The sequence below is a fragment of the Pagrus pagrus genome (genome assembly GCF_965226575.1).
Source record: "Pagrus pagrus genome assembly, chromosome: 12".
NCBI classification, from domain to species: Eukaryota; Metazoa; Chordata; class Actinopteri; order Spariformes; family Sparidae; genus Pagrus; species Pagrus pagrus.
In genome coordinates this window covers 21,613,942-21,632,631 of record NC_140196.1, presented here as the reverse complement: position 1 = coordinate 21,632,631, position 18,690 = coordinate 21,613,942, and the positions used below count along the sequence as shown (strand labels likewise).

Here is an 18,690-nt window from a genome sequence, read left to right as displayed (position 1 = left end):
AATTGTTTAATCGTGTTAATTTTTCATTTTTATAGATGAAATACAAAGTTTAATTTAGTGTAATGGCCAGTAATATCAGGGAGATTAATGATGATTTTTACTTCCAGTGCCAGCAGATTTTTTTAATGGCAAACACATTATTCAAAAGGTCACCATCTCACTTTTGGAATGAAAACCTTCAATTAGTTGCGCCTAAAATACTTAATACACTTGACTGGCATGGATGTTTGTGCAGATTTCTTTAATGTCTCTATATAAGATGCATGTGAGGCAATATAAAAAGGAAAATGGTGCCTGTTTTTATGTCAACGTTTTATTTATTTTCATTTATTGACAACATTCTAATATATTTTTGAAAAAAATGATGTCAGCAACAACAGTCAGACAAGTGATTCGCTAGTGGTTTTCTGTTTTAGGCAGCGTCCCAACATATTGGGAATCAGGGTTGTTTTTTACACAATTCATCAACCATTAAGAGGACAAAATGATTCATTGTCATTGACATATAGATAAACAGTATTTAAGTATTGTACCTAAGTATAATTTTAGGTGCCTGTACTTGAGGGTTTTGATTTTATGCTACTCAACTGTAGTTACTAGATACTTTGCAGATTTAGATTATTAGTACAAAAATAGATTATGATGTATTATTGTGGATTAAGCTTCCCAGCATTATATGAAGTAGTTGAAATTAGCCTTACCTTTACCAGCTGCAACATTTATGATGCAGACACATTGTACCACCAGTGATAATACTAATATTTACGTAATGCAAGACTATTACTTAACATAGAGTTTTGAACACAGTATTATTTCTACTTTTATGTCAGAAAAAGATCTGAGTTCTTCTCTCACTTCTACAAATCAGACTTTTTTAAAGAAAGCAGACAAGGAGCCAAAACAAAGTCGCCTCACAAGGAAATCCTATCAGACAAGACAGTGGTTGTGTGACACGGTCCAAGTTATAGTATTTAAATTATTTGTATTTATTATGTATTTTCTCATCGTTATATTATCAAGCTTAAGTCTGTTTTTCTTAAATTGACAGAAAAGTTAAATGTAGGTCTGTAAAAACATCTACTACGCCTCTCAACACACTTGCATGTCAATCTCCCAACTCTCCTATAGCTCCTTAATAATTAAGGCAATCTCTTGATTTTTTTTCCTTTGGCTTCTAGGTTCAATAATTCACGCACTACATCAAGCCATGCTGTTAGAGCTTCACTCCTAAAGCTGTCTCATTAATATCACCTTCTTCAGGAAAGGCTTTTTGGAAGTAACCCAGAGAGTTGTTTGGGCTCTGTGGCCAAGAGAGGCCTTTCATCTTCATCGAGAAAACACCCACTCCACCTCTGTTTGACACTGGCGCTACACATCCTCCGTTTCAGACTCATTGTTGTACCTTTCATCTCGGTTCCTGTCCTTATATGACCATGTTCCGGCACATATGAAATCCATGTTTCTAAAAATGACCGTTGTTTTGAAGCCTTTATCCTACTGCTGGTTTATATACAGGCGTACACTCCAAGTAAATCAGCAGTATCTGTTCTTCCCAATGCCATTTGGACAACAGACACGGGATCAATGACGAACTAGAATTACATGTCTAGATGTCAGAGATACAATCAATATACAATTGATGAATAATTTGGCAGGGAAACAGCGTCGGTACTGTGACATATTGACAGGAGATTATTTAGATCTCTGCCTTTAACGTTTGATCTGGGAGTGTTTCCTCTCACACAATCACTGTTGTCAAACAGAGTCGGCGGAGCAGATTTATGTTTTGCCAGATTCAATTTTCCGCTCCCTTTTCACTGGAAAAGGAAGATTGTGTCTTTATTTAAAGAGACAGTCACAATAAATCAGACAAATTGCATTTCCTAGAAGGAGCAGAGGAGTCAGCAGAGCTGCATTTACTGACAATCAAAAAGCGAGGTAAACTCCTCTCTCTATGGTTTCTAATTTTCTCCTCTGTTCACTCCTCTCAGTTTCAGAGATGTTTCCTATCCTGGTCTCATCCCTCCAGTTTACAGTTCACAATTTACTGTCTCGTTCATGTTTCCTCTTTGCTTCCCAACTGGTGTCCCTGCTATTACTGTTTGTCACTTTGACTGGAGGAAGTAGGTGGGATGACGCCCTCTTCCTGACTGTTTTCTCCCTCTATCTTGTCGCTCTCTACCTCATCATGTGACACCTCTCTGTCTCACTTCACTCACCCACTCATTAATGTGAATTTTATTGTTTTTCGTCCCTCCTTTCATCAGTATTCGTCTGCTGTCATTTTAGCATTTCAGAGGATCTCTCTGTCCATGACGAAGAGCCAATTTGTACTTGAAACATCGTGCTTCTCTTCGTGCACTCAAAAAGAAATTTTGATGGGAGCACATGACAGAGTTGCAGCCCCCTTGGGAGATATAACTTACAGTTACAGTTTTTTGGAAGCATTACCTTAACAAGACAGATGTGCGTGTGTTTTCACAATGGTCCTTTTGACTTATTACTAAGCTTAAATAAATGCTCTGAGTCGTCATACTTTTTGTTTTTAGCAGCTGCTTTCTGTTTTTAATTGCAAAAATTGAGCATATTTTTAATTGAATCCTGAATGACAGATGAAGCTTCTCAAATATAATTTACTGTTTTTTAAGTCTTCTATGATAGCAAATGTAAGTTGAAGTATTTTTTTTGATATAACCATTGAACTCATTGGATTTTTACACTCTGTAAGTATTGATATTTTCTCTCAGCTTCATTAGGCTTAATACTGTCAATCAGGAGAGAATTAGTAGTTGATCATGTGCAGACTTGGTCTTGTCAGATTATAGTTAGCTGTCAGCCCTAACAACAGTGCAGTGAGGTCAGACTGCAGCTTCACTCCTACTTCTCACTCTCAGTCGCTGTCAACCTGTCCATCACATTCATCTTCTCTGTCTTGACTCCTGCACCACATACACAAAACAGACAAATGTTTTCTTTGTTTGCTGAAGTCAGGTTCTAGGAATTCCTCGATCCCCCATTTCCCCTGGCGACCACATCGCGCCTCTCCATCTCCTCTGTTCATTTAAACCCTGTCGGAGTGTTTCATTTACACTTGCTTGTGGTGAACATAAAGTGGAGGGTGATGTATGCAGAATGAGCTCTGGTAGTACGCCTGGGTTTCCTCACCGCTCTAGCTTGTTTACAACCCGTCATTCGTCAGTGCAGCACCTAGTGCTCCTTACTGGAACATTCACACTCAAGCAGACACATTAAACACACAATTTATATTCAGCATAGCTGCATATAAATGTCAATTGGCAGCTCAGGTGTCGACAGCCTGAAATAGGCTTTGATCAAGTGGTTAATTTTCCTCTGTGTATTAAAGAGCATAACAACGTAAATGGAGCCAATATACTGTATGTCACTTTGTTAATTAGGGATATGTGCAGGGCCGGCAGGTTGTTTGGTTAGAGTTTAAACATTTTGACTTCTGAGTCGCTGTAAAAGAGTCATGTTTATGTGTGCTCAATCAGTCCCTTAAATGTTCTTTTTTAGCAAAAGCCTTTATGTTATACATCGCTAAGTTTTTCCTTTTTATTCATTTTTCTTTTCATTGTTTTAACTTTTGGCTCTTGTTATTGAGTATATTCTTTTTTACAAAACTACAAATCTTTATTTCTATCGAATTCTGTTGTTTTTGTGCTTTTTATTTTTAAAGAAAACACTAACCTGATACTAATTTAACCAGGGCTCTGAGAGACCGCCTTAAAATAATTGCATATTTTTAGGCTATATCACGGTACACTTTATACATCTTGATATTTTGAAATATCTTCAAAAGCACCTGAGGACTAGCCAATAATATCAAATATGGCAATATCATGGTATTGGTACCGTGACAAAATATTAACACAATGAGATTTTTGATAAATTATAGTAAGTAAGTAGTCAGTAATGAAATTATTATGTGGGTAAAGGCAAGTACAACAGTCCATTAAATGACATCACTTTACTGTAATGCAGCCTTTGGCCCAGGAAACGAACACTTAGGCCATATGTCATGCATGTTTCTTCATGTTTATTCACCACATAGCTTTTCTGTATCAAAGATTTTCAGCCAATTTCATGGAAACCCAACCCGATTTTTCATTGTCGTTTTTGTCTTTCCGCCTTCAGGAGAATAAGGAGCCTCCTGTGGGACAATTTCTTGCAGGCAGCACCCTCGGGGTAGAGTTGTGCAAGGTCCACAGACGGTTTTCTGGCAACCTGCAGCTGCCTCCATTGTCATGGCGACAGGCGGAAAAGGAGAGGGACAGGGGCAGGTCACTGACGCCTGATGAAGATCCAGTGACCCGGAGCAGACCTACAAGTCTGCCCATCGTCTCTCTGCCTCGAATCGACATCACACAAGCTGACCCCGACAGGTAAGGCTTGGTCATCACAGTGACACAACGTTTATGGTGCAGGTGTCATGTAGAAGGGATGCCTCCATATCTAAAGAAGATTATCATGCTTCAGGGTAATTTGTTTTTATTTTTATGTAGTCAGCTTTTTATTCTTCATTTTTGAGACCTGCATTTAGTTTTTATTTGGTTTTAGTTGGTTTGTATTTTTGTAGAAGCAGAATTTTCTGAAAACGTTGTGTGTCAGGAACAGTGGGAGTCTGGTGTTGTGTCCCGTCTCACCATCAGATCTGCAAATTAGCAGCAAAGTTGGCAGTGATGTTTTATACTTTGGTGTGTGTTTTCAACGCCTTGTTTTCTTCTAAGTTTCAGTTATTTCTTGCACAGGAACACAGTTTTTCTGGGGCATCAGATGGTACAAAATAATTTGCCAGTAATTTAGTTCAACACACTGTTATTGTTGGGTCTGCCTCTGACGCAGAGCACAGGAGGCTGTTGTTCCGTGGTAGCATTATGGAGGCAATATGGATAAAAGGGACCACTTTACATCATGAAAGTCAATTTGCCCCATATATTATTTTTCTTTGAACCATTGTGTCTCAGCCCACTAAACTACAGATGATTAGGGGCTCTCTGTCCATTGACTCTCTCGTCAGCTGCTTTCATCTCTGTGACTCTGCTCTGCGCGACTGCCTTTTAAAGGCATGGGTTGCATTTATCTGGATTAAAAGTCAGGAACTGGAAAACTTCTGCTCTGTTTATTGCTTGTCGCTGTGGACACCACAACTTCTAGTGGTACTTTCCAGTTGTTATTGATTAGCCAATCAGCTTGTTGATGATGTGTGAAAATATATCTACCAATCAAATTAATCTTAAAGTTAGAGTCATATTCCTCTGAGTATATGAGCGAATGTTTGTTAGCACAGTATCTTTTCTCCAGTGTGTCTTTTTGAGACCTGACTACATTACAAAAACTCCTTAATCTTTACTAAAGAAAAGGCTCTGATAGTTTGATTTCAGCTGTTTCTCAAGGAGGCCATAGCTTTTAAAAGTGTCACACTTCTTGCATCGGACTTTATTGTTAAGCACTAATGGAAGCCAGTGGAGAGTGCGGGGAACTCAGGTCGGACCCATGCAGTGCTGTTGCTTTTGATCCTGGTCAGAAACTTTCACCGAGATGCTTTCGCAAGCAGGTGGTAAACAAACATCTTCGTCGTTACAGGCGCTTCACTGTAGCAAATACCTGGTAAGAATTCAGTTGCTGTGTTTGTGCGAGAGGAAGAGACTTTCAATTCACTCTCACTTTGTGAAATCTATTTATTTATATACTCTGTTCTTGGAGGGCTACATTATTATTTTGTTTTTTTTTTAGAAAGTCACACAAACCCTTAACAGTAGTTTATTTCAGGCTGCCAAAAATATCTAGAGTCCAGGGGAGTGATTTAAAGAGTAACTCAAAGAGTATGTGAAAACACTGGAAACAGACACTGGCGATCATAGTTGGTCGCTTACCCACATTTTTCAAGTCACATTTCTTCATAGAGCCAAAAAAAAAAATTCTCAGAGGGCTTTACTGTCTGTAAAATAAAGGACATGCTCTATCTTTAGCCACTCGTGTCAGATAATGATCTCAAAAATGAAAGATATTGGAAAAATAATTGTGAAAAAACTTAAGGAAAAGCAACAGAGAATGGACGGCTGTAGCAACTGAGTGAACAGAAGTAGAGGCCGAATTATGATAGTATACAAATAAAGAGTTTCTTGAAAAAATCACATCCAGATCCTGTGTTGCTTCTCAGGCATGTGCTGTTACAGCACTGATATTATGTGTTGAAATGTGCGAGAGATGATGACATTATTTCATCATAAACTGTTTCCATTGTTGAAACACTGAAAAGTACAAGCTGAGCAGAGTAGCAGAGTGCTTTTCCTCAGATTATGCTTTAAGAAAAATCTCTTCCCCGACACTTGGATGAATATATTCCATTATAAGTGCTCGTAATTATTTCAATGAGTGGCAGCTCCTTGCTTTCTTTTCTGGATCCAGTGTGTGAAGCTAGAGACGATGTTTTTAAAAAATATGTATTTATATAGCAGGGGTCTTTTTTTAATTCTTTTTCCACTCGGATGATAACAGGAAGGTCTGGTACTTCTCAAATCTCACCCAGTCACACAGGTAGGTTTTCAGCCTGTTCAGATACCATAGATAAATGAACTCTTCTGATGTGGATGTACAAACACTGATAAACTGTTAAATAAACACTTGTTAGTTTTTCTAATAATACACTGGTGGTTCTGCCAATAGTAGACCATAAATACTATTTTAGTTTATTCTAGGTCATTTTGTAAGGATAGCAGTCTGACAATGAAGACGTTCTCAAACACTTAAAATCAGGCGATTTTACTCTTAAACATAGTTTTTGCATCACTTCATGTGGTTTTTCTTTGTTGTTTTTTTTCATGTGTGAGAGTTATATCTCTCCAAAACATCTTAGGAACCTTGTCCCACACACCTCTACCCTACTAACAGTCCCTCCTCTCAGCATCTCACCCCTGCTCTCCTGCCTAAAAAAAGGCTTTTTGCAGCAGTGGGGACCTTCATTCTCACTGTACTCATGTTTTTCTTCTGTTTTAAGTTTAAATGGAGTAAGATAAACATTTTTGAAGTAGCTGAATCATTTTCTTGCAAAGGCGAAAAGGTCAGCTTGTCTTAAGTTGTCTATTATTGTTTCGATTATGTTGAAGTATATATGAACTGAGAACAAGGGTCCTCATAACACAGATGTTTGTTTTTTTCTGTATTAACTATCTACATTATACCATATGCACATTAGTGAGAGGTTCTATGTTGGTAAATATATGAACATCTGGATATTCTACTTTAATACCTCCCTTTTTTTCACCATAAACTCAAGTGCATATGTTTTTATAGGACATCATAGGTGGCCCAGTGAAGGGCGGGGTGGGATGATGAACGCCCTGACTAATCTGCAGTGGTTTAATATAGAGGGGAAAACGACAGGCAGCCAGATGAACTGAGTGCCTGCGAGTGCTCCAGCCCAGATCTGCCTGTTAGTGTCTGCCAAAGCCTACGTTAGTCCAGCAGCACGTGGCCTGCACAGAAAGAGGGTCTGTCAGTGTGAGTCTGTATGCGTGTATGAGTGAGCAGCCTCAGTTTCGGTGCTGTTTGTTGCCCAGTGAGGAGGGTGGAGGTGGAATGGAGAGAAGAATGCCACGGAAGTCCCCCAGGTGCAGAGTTGGCCACTTTGATTTCAGCGAGGAAGTGGTCAGTAGAGAACGCCTCTCGGCTCCCAGGTGACTCTTTAAAGTTGTCTTTGAAATATTTCTTACTTATTCTTCTTTGTCTGTTTCTAAATTGTTAATCTAGACTGTCTCTTTTCTTTTCTCTCTACATGTGTTTAGATGTTTTCAAATTATGGCAGCATGAGATTCAAACTTGTTTCCTAAAAAGGGAAAAAAGGGAATTTTACAAGATTCATTGTACCAGACTGCTATTCTACAGAAAATATGTGTCGTTAACATACTGTGTTGCTATGTCCATGTCAGATTAAGAGATTAGAGGGCTGTAGGTAAAGCATGCTTTTAATGTTGTGAAATTGGAATTTGAATGACGCAATGCGCGGCATGGATGACGTTTATCGTCGTGTCATGTGTAATCAGTGTCTGCATTTTTCACATTAATCCCAACCCCTCTGGCTGAGGTGTGGGACCGAGTGTCTCAGTGGGATATGCGCCCAGTTAATCCCACATGTTGCAGAAATTACAGAGGCGGGGGGGGGTGGATAAATGTAGGCCAAATAGTGACGTGACCTTTGGGACGGTCAGTCCACTACAAGATAGATTTTTTGAGAGATGGTGGCTGAGTGCTGAGTATGTTTGTGAAAGCTATATAATGTTAGATTGTGGACACCTTTCTACTGCAGTTGGACTGAAATCATTGTGTTTTATATATCAGTTATCCAGATTCAACCTGTGTGTCCATATTATCCAAGCTAAACTCTGGACTTAGTGAGAGTTATTCTTTTTCATTCATCATTTTTTGGTATCTGTTATTCCTGCTGGGCGTTGACACTTTGACCTTTCACCTCTAAACTCTGGTCCATCTGAACTGATCATCTTGTTACACAATAGCTCTCCTCCTGCACCCGCTCCATGCTGACAAACAGACATGGATTATATCCATCTGTGCATGTGTGGTGGTTTCACTGTGGCATCAGCAAAATGCTGGGTAGATGGACTGTAGATGTTTGCTCTACATTTACACAAAACACTTTGTATTATGAAATCAGCTTCTTTCTGGTTTGCGTTTGCACTGAGCAATTCTTGAGAAATATACTGTTAGGAATTCTTACACCACATTTTTTGTTTTGTGTTTTAGAATTGCATATCTTTGTATCAGACTGTATATGTATTATTTCTATAAAAGGCTATTATTTGATTATATGTTGCGTTAGACTGGTCATGTTTTCAGTTTTATTCCAACAGGATTTATTTGACCAAGACAAAAACACTAATCTCAAGCAATCGGAGGATATTTTTGTTCCAGATTGAACTACTGTACTCACCATCTGCACTCCTTCAGCAGGTAGATACAGACGCAGAAACTTATGTGCAGGATCTGTGTGTGTTTTAAAAACCATTAGATGTGGTTGAGTGTAGACTAGAATATGCCTGACATAAACACTACAAAGAGTTGATCATGTCTTTGCTGTTAAGTAGGGATGAATGAGTGGAGCTGTCATGGACAGACACAGACCAGAGCAGCAGTTTACAATAAAACACCCCCTCCTCTACTCTCACTGACCAGCAAAGCATACTTATTTAATGAGCACAATAGTCTGGTTTTTGGACCCATGGATGGATGGATGATTAATCATTTTAGGGTTTATGCAACCATCTTTCCTGGATGGGATACGTGAACATGTTGCGCAAGCCAATGCTTAATGGCAGCTTATTGAAAGTACTTGATAAATGAATGGTTGTTTTGATTTATTTAAAGTTAAACTTTGGCGAATGTCAACCAGCTTTGTATCAAAACAGTGTGGGCAGTGTATGTAAATGAATAAAGTTAAACCCTCTGCACCCAGAGCTCCCAGCTCATTTGCCTTCAAAAGTAAACAACAGCATTTTTTCTTTGCCAGCTCTGGGACTGCTGTTGGAACTGCAGATTGTACTACGGCTGGGCGATATGGCCAAAACTGTTATCACGATATGTTTTTTTATATTGATCGATGTCGATAATTTTCACAATATACAGTATATTTAACAATAATAATGTTGAATTGACAGTATTTTCCTTAGGACAGAACCCAAAACAAACCAGAAGGTTAATTATGGTTTATAAGATACAATTGTCAGAATGAATAGGTGACAAACATTCAACAAAACCAACCAACCAAATGGCTTTATGTTAAACACTGGATAAATAAAATGATGAACATGTACAACAAATTGCTTGTTTCAAACGTGTCTCAAACATTTTAGAGGTAGTACACTGAACTGAACATTGATTAAGAAAATAAAATAAAAAGATAAATGTTGAGGATGATTATGCTACTGTATTCTTTGAATATTGCTTGAGCTTGCAGGAAGTTGTTCAGTTCAGCTTTAAAGCCTCCTGTTCTGTAAGACCTGATGTGGTTCGGACATGATTCATACATTTATCATCTTTATCGTGGAAAATTTAATCATGAAAATTATTGAGATCGTTTTATCGCCCAGCCCTAGATTGCACTTATGCATTTTTTGTACAGAGACAAAGAATTTAGTAGTCGGAACAAGAGAGGGGCGACACGCAACTCAGATCAAACTGTAAAATGTGTTAATCAATGTTAATCAAAGATGAATCAATAATCTGTTACTGCATTGTCTGTTTCTTGCATCAAAGGTTTTCAGAAACATATTTTTGTGTATTTTTCAGCTGTAATACGTGTTTGTGACCAGACAACCGTTGACGAGCCAATACCAAGTACTGCCCAACTCGCAGTACATCACCAAACAGTGGGAGCATTTAGGTGCTGCGCAGTGCATTCCTTTGGTTTTAGGTTTTCTACCTGTTGAGCAAAAGGAAAGCAGCAAATCTTCACATTTAAAATATGAAACCAGAAAATATGACATTTTAGCTTGAATGACAATTAACGGATTATCAAAATAGATGGAAAACGAATTTTATTTCGATTGACTAATCGACGCTCTCCTGCACAGTTGCCAACAACATTTATAATTTGATTGAAGTGTAATTAACGATGAATGACAGTAGCAGAGTTACTGCAGGCTCATACATGTGCCGTGAATAGAGTAAATTGTGCAGTTACAAACATTTAATATTAATATTTCCAGGGCACAGACAGCCCAGTTTTATGAAATGACCATCTTCACAGCAGTTAAAAAATACTTCTTTAACTGTTTACTATTGTGCTTTTCTCTTAGCTTTGAAGTGGAGAATGGCCCGTCGTTGTGCTGCAGTCCCTCAGACCCGCAGGCATCCCCAGGTTCAGGTCTGGTCCTACATCCCAACCTGGCGAGCCATGGCCAGCGCCGGGAGTCCTTCCTGTACCGCTCCGACAGTGACTACGACCTGTCACCCAAGTCCTTGTCTCGAAACTCTTCAATTGTTGGAGAACTGTGAGATGAAATGATGATTTAAAGAGACTAGTGTTGTATAAAGTTCAACAGTGTGTGTTTGTGCTTAATAGTTTCCTCATCCCATTTCAGGCATGGAGAGGACTTGATTGTGACTCCATTTGCGCAGGTAATCAAAAGTTAAAAAAATCTAAGTCATAGTCAAATAGGTTTATTTTTTTTTTGTCCTGACAAACTCAGTTTTCCTCAAGGCACTTTAAGATGTGAAGCACCTCATAATTAACTTACCTGCCCCCTGGGGGCCTTTAGTAGGCACAGCAAGGTCATTTTAGACTCATCTTCCTAAACTTAAACTGTAGCTAAACTGTGGCTTTGTCCAGTTGAATTCTGCTCTCTGATTGACACAATAAGTTCCAAGTAAAAAAATGTGATGATTGTGTCTCTTTTTGAAACTTTAAAGATGGCAGTAAGTTTTGCGCTGCTCTTTCTTAAGGAATGCAGCACTATAGTATTTAAGAGAAAACCCAGGTTTTAGTACCTTGCTGAATTTCACCTGAATCTCATCAGCAGTTACTAAAGGTTCAAAATGCATCCTATTTTGGGTGGTAGTGGGAGCAATGAGCACGATTCAGTATTGAGATGCAGCTGCAAAGAGTGCTTATTAACAATTGTAAATGATGCAGGCACAACAATTGGTCAACCAGTCTGTATAATCAGCTGCAAACTTTGTGGCTATAACATTATCACAATACTAAATACAATCTCAGGGATATTGTCTTGTTATCACCGTGTGTATTCTCTCAAACCTTCTGTCAGTGTCAATTTTGAATCCTCAACTATTATTACATACCTTTTTTTCTTTTTCATGTAAATATTCCTTATCTTTCAACCCCACCAGTGGTTCTTGTGGCTTCTTCTCATTGTTTTTTATTCTTTTGTTCTTAAGGTTCTGGCAAGCCTTCGCACCGTCAGGAACAACTTCACCACCTTGACAAATGTACAATGTGCATCCTATAAGTAAGTCAGCTCATAATTTTATTCCAGTATCTGCAAGTGCTCTGTGAGAATGATTACATGTGCAACAATGATTTCTATATTGGGTGTTTTTTTGTCATTTATGTGCTGATCGAAATTCTTGATATGATCTTTGTTGGAAAGCTGCACAAGAGAGTTTAGCTCAAAGGAAAATGTTGAGATGCCATGGTTCACAATGCCGACATGCCTCACTTGGGGGCGCCAGCGCACCAAAAGAGCTCTCAGTGTGATATTCTCATGAAGGAACCACTGACTTTAAACCAAGTGTAGAGAGCTTGAGCTTTTAATGCTGAAGCTGGTTTGCAGCAGCAGCACTAAAGACTTGTACTGGACACAGTGACATTTCATTTTATTTTATTGCTGGAAGAGAGGGTTACCTCATCTCATTTGAAGAGTGCATGAAAGCTCCCTCTGATCACTGAACTGGGTCATTTGCTGCAGTTTCATCAGGTTTTTTCAGAGGTGGACAAAGAGTCAATATGACCTCAGAGAGAGAGTTCACAGTGAGCCCAAACTGAATCAGACATGACAACCTCACATGGTAGAAAATCTGACCTGTTAGCAGTTCAGAGAACTGTAGAAGCACCTGTTTTATGTTTGTGCTGTGGCAACATTGACTGCTGCTGAAATCAGATCATGCTGTGGAAAAAATAATGCAACCATTTGTTACACAGTTACAGACTTGTTTTCTCTCTGGTTGCAGAAAGTCTCCTGCTGCCAATCAGCCTTCTGTCACCAAAGTCTGCCTGTCAGGTGAGTCCTGTCCAAAGCCTTCCAGTATATGAAACAGGCAGTTTAATCACACCCTCATCAGGATCAATGATTCTGGGAACTGTGGGAAACTGTCACATGCATGTGATGGTATTCACTTCTCTTTGTCTGTTTGTGGAGGACCATGCTCTTCTTAAGATGTTAATGATACAAAAGAATGTGAGATAATGATCCCAAAATAAATACACCCCATATTTTGTGTTAATCCCATGCACGTGCAGTTCCATGCATTTCAAGCCAGACATGGAAATTCACTTGCATGTGACAAAAGTCTGCACAGTGGAGTTGCAACTAACAATTATTTTCATTAATGATAATCTACTGATTATTTAATCAGTTAATTTAGTAAGAATCAATATATTTTATAAAATGTCAAAAGATTGTGAAAAATCTTCATCTCAATTTCCCAGAGCCCAAAGTGACATCTTCAAATTGCTTCTCTTGTCCATCCGACAGTAAAAAACCAAAGACTTTTAATTTACTATCATTACTTGCAAAGGAAAGCGGCAAATCCTCACATTTAAAATATAAAACCAGAAAATATAACATTTTTGCTCGTATGACAATCAACGGATTATCAAAATAGATGGAAACTAATTTTATTTTTCGATTGACTAATCAGTTAATTGACGCTCACCTGCACAGTTGCCAACAACATTTATAATTTGAGGTAAAGTGTTATAAACAATGAATGACAGTAGCATACAGCAGCGTTACTGCAGGCTCATACATGTGCAGTGAATAGAGTAAATTGTGCCGTTACAAACACACCACAGTACACATTTCATATTAAGTGTTCTGCATTTCCATGTCAACACGGTAATAGATGTTTACATGACCAGCACAACGTGCGTTATCTTGGAGCATTTTTGCAGGCGCAAATAGAAGCTGTAATCTTCTGAGTTATGGATACAGGAAGCTCTGACTTGATAACAACAGAAAAATTCCCATGAACTGACGCTTCGACCGGACAGAGGGACAGAAAGAGGGTGAGAACCACAGCAAGATATTTCATGGTTCAGATTCAGATCAGGTAGATGAAAAGGAGGGAGAGGACGGGTGAGTGAAGGGGAGGAGGGAGGTGGGGATATTAGTTCCTGCTGCACTGGTTCTTCAAGCCCGATTGACGTCAGCACAGCCTGCACACGGGTGCTCTCCACTTCCTATCAGCACAGATGGGCTGCTAGGAGCGTCCCGCAGCAGGAAAAAATACAAGACAACTGTGAGGCTCTTATTGTCCTTCCTCCTCCACACTTCTCACAAACCTTGACCTTCTCAGAGTAAACTCTGACGAGTGAAACCACCACGTTACTGGCCTCCGGCAAGATAGAATGAGAAAAACAAATGGGATGTACTCTGTGGATTTGTTTGAAACCTCTGAGACAAGTACACTTATGTTTCTAATGAAGCATCTTTTTTACTCTAGTCCCACCATAGAATATATCCGCCTCCAGCTTTTCCTCAGTGTGCAAAGAGCATACAGCCCACCTGCACCTAAATAATAGTAATTGTTCAAATTGTTAAGGAGGACATTACAACAATTAACAATATAACAAGGACGGATGCCCTCATATCCTCTCCGTGCTGCTTTCTGTCTCATTTTCCTCAACTCTTTGCCCGGAAGAGGAGAACAGATTTTTCCTGTTTTGTGTCTGTGTTATTTAGTGAGGCAATATGCACAGTTTTGAAAAAGATACAGTACCTGCGTCAAAGATCACATAGATAAGGAGCTCTATGAAACTTTAAGATGGACACAGAGAGTAGTGTGAATTTCTGTAGAAAGATAGCGAGGTTAGACACAGAGATAGAGTGGGTTCAAGCACATGTGAGAGATATGCCAAATTGTTGGAGGGAATGAAACGGGAGAGAACAAAAACATAGCAAAGGTCAGAGAGAGACGTCAGAGTTTTGAGTCTTTTAATCAGATGTGATATGGGAGAAGCAGAAAAAAGGTCAGATTGGATGAAATAAACAAAAAGAGCAGGAACGTGACCACAGTCACTGGGTGAAAGTGCAAAAGAAACAGAAAACTGGGGAGGGTGGGCATATTAAAGATTTGCTCAGCTCCAAATGCGTCATTCTGGGCTGTTTACCATCTTACTCCAGTAACGTGAGGGGATTGTAGTTTTCCTCATGTGAGTTTGCAGTTTACGCTTCACAAACCATCTTGGCCACATCACATGCAGTCCCATGAACCCTGCAGCCAACAAAGGGCTCACTCTTCCCTGACTGATTCAGATTATAGGCTTTCCTCTATATTACGCCTGAAAATTAGTACTGTTGAGGAGAATGCTTGATGATGACGTCTTTTACCGTCAAGGATTGATGATTAGTCAGTGACGGTCATCGCTTGTTGAATATTGTCCCAGATGGCTGGGACTCCAGGGTCCACGGTTAGTTATTTGACCAAGAACGGGATGTGAAGTCTCCTCATGTTGTTGAATTCTTGAAGTTCTGAATTTCTCAGTATTGAGAAATGAATGTTTACACAATGCCTTCACAAATTAATGTTTAAGGCAGCGCTGCCCAAAGTGGAACCTGTTAGCCCGAGCACGCTGCCTTACTTCAACTTAGACCAGCATGTGGCTTCTTTTTGCAAGTAGGCTTTGAACCTACACTGGAAGAAAATTAAACTAAAAAAATAGGTTAAACACACAAGAAATACAAGGTGTTCCCTGCTTGTAGTTACTTTGAAAAAAATGTATAAAAGCTTAAGTCCCTTTAGCTCACTGAAGGTTTACTTTCAAGGTGATTGTGTATATCTAACAGTGCACTATGTAGTTTTGGGGAAAAAATTCAAATAGAAAGAGAAAGATCTTCACTGATTGTTTTATTTATGCCTAAACAAACTCTTTCATTGACTGAAAAAATAAACTGACTTTAAAGGACAATTTCATACTGTTTTACTGCCACCTTTCTAGCTTCAAACAGTGTTCTGGGACCTTATTTTCCTCTGAGAACAGCTTCTTTATTCAGTTATGGAAAAAAATATATATTTCTGCGTTTGTATCATTACCTCATTAATATTGTAAATATTAAAAATCTGGGTTTGAATTTCTTCTTCAAAACTGCCCCTTTAATATAATGAGAACTTCTATTATAGGATATATCAGGAATTTTAACTTAAGATCCCTATAAAATTCATAGGCTGTACTATCGATGTTCTTAGATGAATTATATCTTTTTCGGTGAAGACTACAGATATGAGTTGTGTTCAGTCATAGTTGCTGTGACGCATAATTTTACATCTTAACACAGTATGATTCAGTTCAATATTATCTTGTATTGCAGTGTGTTTCCATTGCAATGCCCTTTAATCAAGTTTCCTTGTAGGCCTTCCAATGAAAAATTGTTTGAGTACGATTGTAAGATGTTCATAGATTATGAGTGTTACGGTCTTTGTTGACAAAAATGAACAGTTTGTCTTTCTTTGTGGGATGCATGTCAGCTGCTCATTAATCCAGTTCACGAGAATTTAATGTAACCGTGCAAAATGAATTCAGTATGTCAGAAAACATTCAAACAACCCGTTTTTTTTTTCGCTTTGAAACTGAATAGACACGTGACTTTGTGCGTAAACTGCCCAGGGCGTGGGGCCCAACACAATAAGCATTACTCATTCATCTTTTGTCTCTTTTTTGTAAACACGTCCTGAAAGAGAATTGATGAAAGACTAATCTGAAACAGGTTACTCTGAAAGAATAATGAAGGAGAATAGCAGGTATTAATCTACAGTAATCTGCCCTTTGATGCTAAAGAACAAGGAGTAATCACTTTCAAATCGGGGCAGGAGGGTCTGTCTCGTCTGAAGGTGTGTAAGTCTGTGTGTGCATGAATATAATATGTTCATCGTGATATATAGAAACCAAAGCAAAGGAGTGTTTAAATCTGCTGTCTGGTAACAATGTTTTATCATTCAAAGAGATTACACTTCATAGTTTGTCTGGATGATTTCTTGTTTAAGACCCTATTCTTTATGTGTAAGTTAAAATAATGATCAAACAGACGGGTGGACGGACACACAGACAGACATCTGACCACAAAATTACATGCAGAACGAATCTGACCCGTCATTTACAGTCTGGCCAGTCCACTCCGCTCCTGTCTGCAGTAGTCCATGTCAGGTTTTCCAGGCTCGCAGCCAGAGGAGAGGATCCAGAGGGCTGGAAGCGTGCAGCCTGGTTAAGTATTTGAATTATGTCATTGACGTCAGCACAGTCATAAACCTCGCTGCGGCCCATCCCTCAAGCTAGCCCGTGCCAACACAGCTCCATGGTGCATTGTGAAGGAGCTGTCAAACAGGCCTTGATGAGGTGTGTGTGTGTGTGTGTGTGTGTGTGTGCGTGTGTGCGTGTGTGCGTGTGTGTGTGTTGAAGCCTTTTGTTTTGATAGTTTAGTAGATTATGCCGCAGATGTAAACTATGAAGAGACATAATCAGTAGTGAGGGTTGTTTGTGAGAGGAGACAAAGCTTGATGGTGTGGTTTCGGGGTTGGACCTGCTGTGAATGTCCACCTCACCACATGTTACATCACTTTAAATACCACTTTAAACATTTTATTGAGGTATCAAAATGCTACACCTTGCGTATAACCCTTTTATTGTTCTGACAATAGGGAAATGAGATATTTGTCTGTGACTGTGAGACAGTTTTCCTCAGAATCTGATAAGATAAGAATTTGAGTGGTAGGTAGAGGCCAGCAATGAAAAACCAAACAACAGAACACACGTACACAAATATACAATATAAACCAGCTATATTAAAATAGTAGGAATGACACAGCTAATGAATGTAATACAATAATAAAGACCATAACATACAATATAAACAATGTGGCTTAATTTACTGATCTGTATGCTGCTGATAGTTTAAAAAAAAAAAAAAAAGGCTATAAGTGAGTTTACATGCAGTACATCAAAGGTGCAATATGTAAGAATAGAAGTTGAAAACATTAAATAATTTAATTGTCAACAGAATGTAAGTAACAGCTCTGATGTTATGACATGCAGGCTATTCCCTGTATTGCAAAAATGAATACTGAAGTTAGCCTGCTAACCAGCGAGCCCCGTCCTGATCCAAAGCTTCCGTGCTAGCAGTGTAAAAACACCCAACATTCCCCGGGTTCTCCGAGCTCCACGTCTGGACTGCTAGCTTCATGGCTAACTGTGCTAACTAGCGAACAGCAGCCACAGTTAGCCACAGTTAACTGCAGTTTGAGGTTATAATACATGCTTTCCCCAATTTGTTTTAATGGTGTTATTATATAATTTTCTAACTCATGTTCCTGATTATCTCCATTGTTTCTAGAAAGCACTCAGAATTGCTAAGAAAATCCTCCAAAAAATGCAAAATGTATTTGAATAAATAAAACTTTGTAGCTAACAGTACGTGGAAAAATTAAGTAGTAGATGTATTAATTCTAAGAATATGAAGCAGTATACACATTCAAATTACACAGTGACAAGAACAAATAGTAAAATTTGCTGAAGGCAAGTCACTGATCAAATTCAGTGAACTCACAATTTTTGTGTATTTTCCCATCGGGTGTGTACTGAGTTCAGTGTTCACATGAAGAGATAAATATCTCTATATATCTATATAAACATTTGTTAGAAGTGATGTGCTTCTCTCCTTTTCTTTCTGTCTGATTCGCTGTGTCAAACTCTGTTTTTCCCCTGACATGACTGATAGGTGAATTGACGCACATTGGGAGTGATACAAAGGTGATTCATTGCTCAGCCTCAGCTTGTCTCGGCTTCACGTTTGGTGCGAAGTAAAACACAAACAGCTCAGAGTATGTGCATGTGTCGGTAAAGTGTTTTCTCCTTCATGATGAGAAATGTGTGTGTTTGTGACATGCAGATACCTCAGGACTGTTTGCACTCTAACGGCGGTGATG

General features: G+C 38.8%; 1 protein-coding gene across 1 annotated transcript in view; it reads left to right on the top strand.

The window, feature by feature from the left end:
* The window catches only part of LOC311266916 (3',5'-cyclic-AMP phosphodiesterase 4B-like), a 56,691-nt gene that overhangs the window by 19,916 nt on the left and 18,085 nt on the right, over nt 1–18,690 (top strand). The window contains exons 4-8 of the mRNA XM_084369601.1: nt 4,156–4,403; nt 10,833–11,027; nt 11,118–11,154; nt 11,932–12,002; nt 12,724–12,773. Of these exons, the coding sequence (XP_084225727.1) occupies nt 4,156–4,403; nt 10,833–11,027; nt 11,118–11,154; nt 11,932–12,002; nt 12,724–12,773 (601 nt within the window). The remainder of the gene's footprint in view (nt 1–4,155; nt 4,404–10,832; nt 11,028–11,117; nt 11,155–11,931; nt 12,003–12,723; nt 12,774–18,690) is intronic.